The sequence below is a fragment of the Onychostruthus taczanowskii genome, unplaced genomic scaffold (assembly GCF_017590055.1).
Source record: "Onychostruthus taczanowskii isolate IOZ18803 unplaced genomic scaffold, ASM1759005v1 scaffold2, whole genome shotgun sequence".
NCBI lineage: Eukaryota > Metazoa > Chordata > Aves > Passeriformes > Passeridae > Onychostruthus > Onychostruthus taczanowskii.
In genome coordinates, this window is record NW_024499239.1 from 27709481 (window position 1) to 27717781 (window position 8301).

Consider the following 8301-nt stretch of genomic DNA (forward strand, 5'->3'; position numbering starts at 1 on the left):
GAGCTGGAGGAATGTGTGGAGGTTGTGAATAGACATATGGAGGTTGTGGATGGAGCTGGATGGGCATATGGATGTTGTGGATGGACGTGTGGAGGTTGTGGATGGAGCTGGAGGAACGTGTGGAGGTTGTGAATAGACATGGAAGTTGTGGATGGAGCTGGATGGGCATATGGATGTTGTGGATGGACGTGTGGAGGTTGTGGATTGAGTCTGGGCTTGGGGCCCTCCTCTGGCAGCTACTTTGGGCTGCTGAGCTGTGGTTTGTCCCATTGGGAGCCCCTCTGGCATGGGGAGGGTAGGGATGAAGGAAGGCAGCTGCAGGTGGGATGTGTCCACCCAGGAGTGGGGTGAGAGAGGTGTGTGTTTCCCTTGGCTTCAAATCCCTCTGGGTGGGAAGAAGCAACCCCATATCCTTTGGGATCATCCATGGGGTTGTCCTTGTTGGTCCTGTCCACCCATCCGTGCCTGGCCTTTGGGGGCTGCTCAGCACTGGGCTCATCCTGCTCTGGGATAACAGTGACACCCAGCCCATCCCCACCCGTGTTCATCCAACAGCTCCAAAGCCACCTGAGAACACCAAACCTCCCGGGCAAAGACCTGAAATCCCAAATTTCCCCACTGCTCCTCCTTGGAGCTGCACACAGGGATTCAGTGAGGTGTCCTGAGCCACATCACCAGCAGACAAAGCCCTCCCTCCTCCTCCCTGAGAAGCAGCGCTGAGGATGAGGCCGAAGGCTGACGCAACCACCCAAGGTCCTGCTCACCCCAGCCCCTTGCCTTCCTTATCCCAATTAGGAGCTTCCCAGCTTGAATAAATTTCCTTGCTGAGGACAAACCTTGATGTCCACTGAGATCATTACCCTTCACTGGCTTAATTGGGAATTAGGCAGCCCAGAGCTGGACAGCCATGACCTTTTCCTGTCCCTCTGGCTTGCTTCAAAATCCACCACTTAGCGAGGCTGGCACGAGGGCAGCCGGGTCCCTGTCACCCACCCGGGGTCAGTCCCAGTCCCTGGGGACAAGGCAGGCACTGGGATCCATGGTAATGGGTTGGAAATGGGGCTCAGCACCTGCTGCGTGCTGTCCCAGCAGCTCAGCTCCGGCTGCAGCACAGCGTGGAGGGAGGGAATTGTCACCCCAGAGCCCCTGTGGCTGCTCCAGGGGTGCCCAGACCCCTGCAGGACGTGTCTCAGGGAGACAAATATGGAAAAACCCCAGTTATCAGCCCCTGGTGCTTTTTGGGAACTCGATTTTTGCCTGATTTTGAGATGTTCAGATGGAGCATTCCCAGCTCAGTCACACATTCCCGGTGCTGCAGGAATGTTGGGGGTTCACATCCTGCTTCTTGGAAAAGTCCAAGAAAAGTGCTAGAGCTGGGCTGAAAGCCCAATTCCCTCATCCCAGCTTGGAGTCCCTCATCCATGCTGGTGTCACCCCTTTCCCGATGATTTTGGGGTGATTTGGGGTGGCCCCCATCCCCAGGGCTGGGATCAGATGCCGGCTGTGGGAAGCAGGTCCTGGACCAATCCTGCATTCCCTGCAGGGAGCTGCCGTGGGCAGGATGGATCCCGCTGTGCCAGGGAGCTCCACCTCCCCGGAGGTGCCACCTCCCTCAGGGACAGTATAAAGGACGAGTTGTCCCCTGTGCCATGGCCAGTCCCAGCCCGGAGAGACCTCGGAGCAAGGACCCCGCAGGGTAAGAGAGCCTGGAGAGGGGTGGGATACCCCAAATTCTGGGGATGACTAGGGGATAACGGGGACTGATCCTCCCTGTTGGGATCCAGAGGGGATGGGGAAAGATGAGAGCAGCCCTGGAGGGGGTCTTTAGAGCTGGGAGCCCAAAACTCTCTGCTCTTGAGGGATTTGGGGTGCTTTTTCCAAGGAAAAATGTTTTCCTTACTTTTTATCATTTTTAGTAGATGCTGTGCTGATTGCTGAAGGCAGCGAGGCCCCAAATCTGCCCCAAAGAGGTAAGGTGACAGTGGCACACCCCAGCTGTCCCCAGTCCCCTGGGGCTGGGGATGCTGCTGGGTGGGACTCCAGATCCCAAATTCCAGCTCTGCCCGAGCTCCTTCCCGGAACCAGGAGCTAAAATGACAGAGCCCAAATCCTGCACCCAGCCCAGCCGAACCACCTGCACTCTGCGGGGATCTGGGACAGAAGGACCCTCCAGCACCCCCATCCTGAGCCCCAGACAGATCCCCAGGAGCCACCCCCAGCGCCCAGGACGAGGCCACCACAGTGCACGAGGGCTTTTATTGGGTCTCCTATGTACAGAGCCGAGGTGGGGGGCTCGGTCAGGGTTGGGGGGGTCTCAGAGCAGGGGGTGCTTGCCCTGCTGCTGCTGCCGGTTTGCCAAGTGCATGAGCTTGAGGAGCAGATCTCCGGCCGAGCCATCCAGCACCGTCAGGTTCTTCTCCTCCTCCGCCGCCTCCTGAGCGCCCTCGCTGCCCTCGTCCAGGCAGCCGCTGTCCATGGCACACGTGTCTGCCGCAGGAAGCAAAACGTGCCCGTGGAACAGGTTATTTGGGATCGTCAGGGGCTCGTTTTCGGCTGGGGAAGGGCTTGGTGGCAGCACGGTTCGTGCTCCAGATTATCTCTCCTGTTAAGCAGGGAGCGGGGCTGGAATTTCTGGCACATCAGAGAGGATGTGCTGGCCAGGAAAAGCTCGTGGTGGGTCAGCAAGGAGCTGCGAGCCCAATCCTTTAAATCAGAATGGTTTGGGTTGGAAGGGACTTTCAAAAAACCTCTTGTGCCACTCCCTGGCATGGGCAGGGACACCTTCCATTGTCCCAGGCTGCTCCAAGCCCCATCCAGCCTGGCCTTGGGCATTTCCAGGGATCCAGGGGCATCCACAGCTTCTCTGGGCACCCTGTGCCAGGGCCTGCCCACCCTCACAGGGAACAATTCCTTCCCTACAGTCAGCCTGAATCCAACCCTCCCCAAATTATCTCCGAACGCTTCCATTCCACCCCTCACTTTCCCCCCCACCAAAACTAAACCCCACCAGCAGACAACCTTTACAAACCCCACCAGCAGACAGCCTTTACCTGCCGAGCCCTCCCCGTTGCCATCCCTCCCTGCTCCCCACCCTCCCCGGTGTCCCCTCCGCGGTGTCGGTGCCCGGTTACCGGCGGTGCAGCAGATGCCGGGCGCGGCGCAGCGGCCCCCGGAGCCGCAGGGCTGCCCGCCGGGCTGGCAGGGCGAGGGCAGCAAATCCTCCTGGGCACAGCGCCGCGTCTCCGCCGTGCCCAGGTAGCAGCCCAGCTCCGCTCCGCAGCAGATGCCGGGCCCGAAGCAGTTCCCTCTGTTGCCGGGACCGCAGGGCAGGCACTGCGGGAAGGAGCTGCCTCAGTGCCCGCACCCCGAACAAACCCTCCTTGCATCCCCTTGGATCAGAAACCCCCGCGAGAATGCCCCCCCGGGTATGGAAAGCAGCTCCCCACCAGCTCCTGGAGGTGCCACACTGCCACCAGCAACGGTGACCTCGTGTCCCCGCTTTGGGGTGTCCCCATGACCTCCCTGTCCCCTCTCCGTGCGCTGTCCTGTCCTGCTCCCCCCAGCCCAGCCTCTTCTCCAGGTGCCAACAGCGCTTTGGAGCTGTCACTCCCCGCCACTGCCCCATCGCGTGTCCCCCTGCCACCCAAAAACCCCTCTGCTCCCGGCAGCGTGGCACAGCCAGCGGTGCCAGAGGTGGCAGGGATCACCCCCAGGTCACCGTGTCCCTCCCGAAGCTCCATCCCGTGTCCCCAAGCGCCCATCCCGTACCTGTCGCAGAGCTGTGTCCGCCAGCGCCCGCTTCCCGCCCCGGGGGCAGTTCTGGATGTAGCAGGCGGAGGACAAGGCGAGGAGGCAGAGGAAGGAGAGGGGCAGCGAAGGCTCTGCCATGGTGCAGGGTGCCCGCGGCCGTGCCAGGGGAAGCTGCTCCAGCTGCGTCTGGCCCCGTGCTGAGGGAGCTGCTATTTATGCTGCCATCACCCCTTCCCAGGGGAGGAGGAGGAGGAAGAAGAGGGATGGGTTGGGTTTTTTTTTTGTTGTTTTTCCTTTTTTTTTTTTTTTAGATGGGTTGGGTTTTTTTGTTGTTTTTCCTTTTTTTCTTTTTTTTTTTTCTTTTTTTTTTCTTTTTTCCCAAATCGCATCCAAGCAAATCTGTAATTGAGATGATTCAGTGCAGCAGCACTCGGGGCTGGCGAATCCCACCCTTGGCTGGCCCTGGGATGGGTTTGGGAAGGGGCACTGGATGGACTGGGGGTGGATTCAGGGAGAGATGATCCTTCAGAAGGTGCTGGTTTGGGGAGGGATGGGGGTTTGGAAGCTGCAGTCTGGGGAGGGATGTGAATTTGGGGACAGATGTTCATTTAGGAGATGTGGTTTTGGGAAGGATGCAGATTTTGGGAGAGGTGTTGGTTTGGGGGTGATGCTGGTCTGGGAAGGATGCAGATTTTGGGAAGGGTGTTGGTTTGGGGGTGATGCTGGTCTGGGATGGATGTGGATTTTGGGAGAGGTGCTGGTTTCAGAGGGATGCTGGTCAGGGAGCAATGCTAATTTGGGGAAGAATAAGGGTTTGGAAGGTGCTGCTTTAGAGAGGGTTGTTTATTTGGAGGATTCTGATTTGGGATTGATGCTGCTTTGGAAGGACGGAATGCAGATTTTGGGAGAGGTGCTGGTTTGGGAAGGGATGCTGCTCTGAAGGGGGGATGGTTTGGGAAGTGGTGTTTGTTTGGAGCATGCTGGCCCAGGAGGGATGCTGCTCTGGGGAGGGATGATGCTTTGGGGATGCTGGTTAGGGAGGGATGCTGCTTTGGGGATGCTGATTTAGGGATGGATGCTGCTTTGGGGATGCTGATTTAGGGAGGGATGCTGCTTTGGGGATGCTGCTTTGACTGATGCTGCTCTGGGAGGGGATACTGGAGGAGAGTGACGGGGTTGGGGCTGGGAGAGACCCCTGGGTGCACAAAAACACCCCAAACCCAGGGGCTGGGCTGCAGCATGGGGGTGCAGGGCAGGACCCTGTCCCCAAAGTGATCCATCAGTGCCACCCACGGCTCTCCTGCCACTTCCCCCTCTTCTCCAAAAAACCAGAAGGGAGGGAAAGCAGTGGGAGAGGGGGGTGCAAAAGAAAAGGCACCTCTGGGGTTGGTACCAGCACATTCACGTCACCCATGGGCTGCCAAAACCATCTGTACAGGAAAAACACCATCAGCAACCCCTGCCCCATCCAGCCATGAACATTCCTGCTGTTCCCAGATCCCTTTTCCAGCCGCACCCGGGGCAACCTCAGCAAAGTGAAATTAATGTGCAGAGAGGAATCCCGTGCCTGTGAGTATCCACCCTCTGCTTCTCCACCCCAAAAAACTGCTGGCACTGGCTGACAGTGATCAGGAGGGTTTGTCTGGGGAGGCTGGACAATGTGGGGGTGCTGCCAGCTGTGGTCCCACCTCTGGAGTGGTTTTATCCTTCACTCATCCTCACATAAGGTGGGGAATTGAGGCAGAGAACCATAAAAATCAGCCTGGACGTCACTTGGGGTGGCTGAACATGTTTCTCCCCTGCCCCTCATTAGTTTCCCTCATTTTCTCCCCCTCATTAACATCCCTTTTCTGCTGGACAAACACCCCAGCCCCATTTAGAGGGAGGGGAATGGTGGTACCCCGGGTGGGGAAGGGGCTGCTCTGCCTGAGCATCCCAAAGGAAATGGATCCCGCTGCAATCCTCCCTGGAAAACCTTGCTGTTTGTTTCCAAGTGCTCTGAAAAGCTCCACAGGAAGTAACGCTGGAGGGGGCTGAACCCCAGAGCACCCCCAAAGGGAAACTGAGGCACAAAGGGAAGCATCTTATGTATCAGTGCTGGGGGGTCCCAGCCTGCTCCTGTGATTTTGGAGCACGGCTCAGCCCGGGGGGTGACAGCCCTGGGCTTGGGGGCTTTGCTGGGTGACACGAGGGCGATTTCCCCCCTTCCAGAGGGGTGAGGGTGGCCGCAGCCCCTGACTCAGCTCTCCCTGGGACCGGGGGAGCGGCGAGTTCCCAGATTTTGCCCCGTGACGCTGAATCACCCACGCGGGGCAGCCGCGGGGGATTTACCGCCCGGCATCATCAGCACCAGCCTCTCTCCCCCATCCCAGCCCATCCCAGCACAGCGGGAGCCCAATCCCACTTACGTTGCAGGGCCGGGGAGGACGCAAAAGCCCTCGGCTGGGAAAACTTTTCTTTAAAAGAACCCCAAATGTCAGCTCTAAATTGGGTGTTAGGCGCTCGTGCTCCGTCTCTTCATTACTGTATCGTAAAATTACATTAGCCGGGAACGATCTGCATTCAAATGACTCTGTGTCTGGAATGATAACGCGGGAATATGAGATTAAAATGTAATTATGCTCTTTAAAGTCAAGGAAGGTTAATAAAATGTTTTTCCGAGTTGCAGAGGCTCTGCAGCAGCAAGGCAGAATCACTTACGGGAATCAAGGGGAGGATGAGGTGGGAACGGGGAGGGGGAGAGGGGTAGGAAACACAAAAAGGGGGGTTGGGGAGGAAAAGATTGGGGTCACCTGGGGTGAGTCATGGGATAAGGGATCCCGGGGGGGTTCCCAGGGGTGGGCAGAGCCAGCCCTGCTGGGCTGTGATGCTCCCTGGTACCCGGGGTACTGCTGGGCCCCCATCCCACACCCTGCTCCCAACAGAGGCCTTGGGTTACTCAGATTCCTACCCCAAATCCTCCCACAGCAGCCCCAGGGTCCCTCCTCTGTCTGCAGCACTGGGTTTGCTCTGCCACGTCCCTGCTCTTCTCCAGAGGCTGCCCCTGATCCCCTAAGAGCCCCCGCAGGCTGTGGCTGGTGCCAGGGCACTCAGCAGGGTGCCAGTGGCTGCCATCCCCATCCCAGCTCCCCTCGGGAATGAGGGAAATCCCAAAGGGATTGGGAATGGGGCAGCACCCTCAAATCTGCCCCCTTGCTCAGCCAAGCCCCAGCTCTTGTGGACGCCAGCAAAGGGGCTGGGGCTGCCAGAGGGGCTCAGCCATGGAGATCATGGAGTCTTTGAGGTTGGAAAAACTCTCCAAGATCATCAAATCAAACCATTCCCCCAGCACTGCCAAGGCCACCAATAATCCATGTCCCCAAGGGCCGTGGAAAAGCTCTCCAAGATCATCAAATCCAACCATTCCCCCAGCACTGCCAAGGCCACCAATAATCCATGTCCCCAAGGGCCACATCCCCATGGCTTTTAAATCCCTCCAGGGATGGGGACTCCAGCACTGCCCTGGGCAGCTGTGCCAGGGCTGGACAACCCTTTCCATGGAGAAATCTTCCCAAATATCCAACCTGAACCTCCCCCTTCCTTCATCAACAGCAGGAGCTTCGTTATCTCTGGAGCCCCCAGCGAGGTTTGTGGGAGCCCCTTTGGGGCAGGAGAAGGGATGGAGGTGATGGAGCTTGGCTGCAGCACACACAGCTCCCAGGGCCAAAGTTTCACCAGGATAAACCAGAGGGATGCTGGAAAATGGGATGAATTTCACTGATTTGTAGTGATAACATTCCACCAGGATAAACCAGAGGGATGCTGGAAAACGGGATGAATTTCACTGCTCTGTGCATTTCCTGCCTCTGCCGTGGCTGGAGGGGGATGCAGCAGGGAAGGAGAAATTTCTTGAAGGCTTCAGGCTGGCAAGGGAGAGCTCCCTGCTCCTGCCTGGGGGCTCTAATGCTCCTCAAATGGATCTGTCACTGTCACCGTGGCCCCGTGGCTGACGGGTGGTGGGGAGGAGGATCCTGCACCTCCTCCCCTCTCATCACAGTTAAAGATGCTCCTCTGCTTCCCTGACAGCTGGAAAACAGCTTTGATGCCTCTTTGAAGGCAGCACAGGCAACGTCAAGACTGGCTGGGGCGCTGCTCTGATCATTTCCACGGGCAAATCCATCCTGCTGGGGCGTGGACGTCACGCCGGGAGGTCACTGACCAACAAGGGATGGATTTGTCCAAAAAATGCTCGAATGCTTTAGAGGAAATTGCTCAGGCTGCAATCAGTTCCATTTCCCAGCTCCCAGGGAGAGAGCAGGCTTGGGGATGGGAATAAACGTGCTGGTGGCATCCCTGTGGGAGCTGGAGAGGGATTGCTGTGGGTCCAGGCACAGGAAATTCCTGGCTCTGTGTCACCCCCCAGCTTGGGGGGCAGAGAGGGACCCTGCTGCCCACAGGGGTTTTGGGGGGACTCACAGCCAGGTGGGGCAGGTGATCCTGGAGCAGGAGCTCCAAAATGTGGGTGCAGAGGTAAATTCATCCCTGGATCCTCTGCAAGAGGGGACACAGCAG

The 8301-nt window shown here is 58.1% G+C and overlaps 1 protein-coding gene across 1 annotated transcript; it reads right to left on the minus strand.

Moving 5' to 3' along the window:
* Nucleotides 1-2314: 2314 nt before the first annotated feature.
* On the minus strand, nucleotides 2315-3888 carry LOC121335136 (vasotocin-neurophysin VT). The gene is made up of 3 exons (XM_041402972.1): nucleotides 3769-3888; nucleotides 3132-3333; nucleotides 2315-2487 (listed from the first exon to the last, which is right to left on the minus strand). The coding sequence occupies exons 1-3, from the start codon at nucleotides 3886-3888 to the stop codon at nucleotides 2315-2317; spliced, it is 495 nt and encodes a 164-aa protein (XP_041258906.1).
* Nucleotides 3889-8301: the final 4413 nt, after the last annotated feature.

Excerpts from the sequence above, each read along its gene's own strand:
- LOC121335136 (XM_041402972.1), bottom strand. The coding sequence starts at position 3,888 with ATGGCAGAGCCTTCGCTGCCCCTCTCCTTCCTCTGCCTCCTCGCCTTG. Across the intron at positions 3,334-3,768 it reads CGGACACAGCTCTGCGACAG|TGCCTGCCCTGCGGTCCCGG; the intron begins GTACGGGATGGG and ends TCCTTCCCGCAG. Across the intron at positions 2,488-3,131 it reads CGGCATCTGCTGCACCGCCG|ACACGTGTGCCATGGACAGC; the intron begins GTAACCGGGCAC and ends TTCCTGCGGCAG.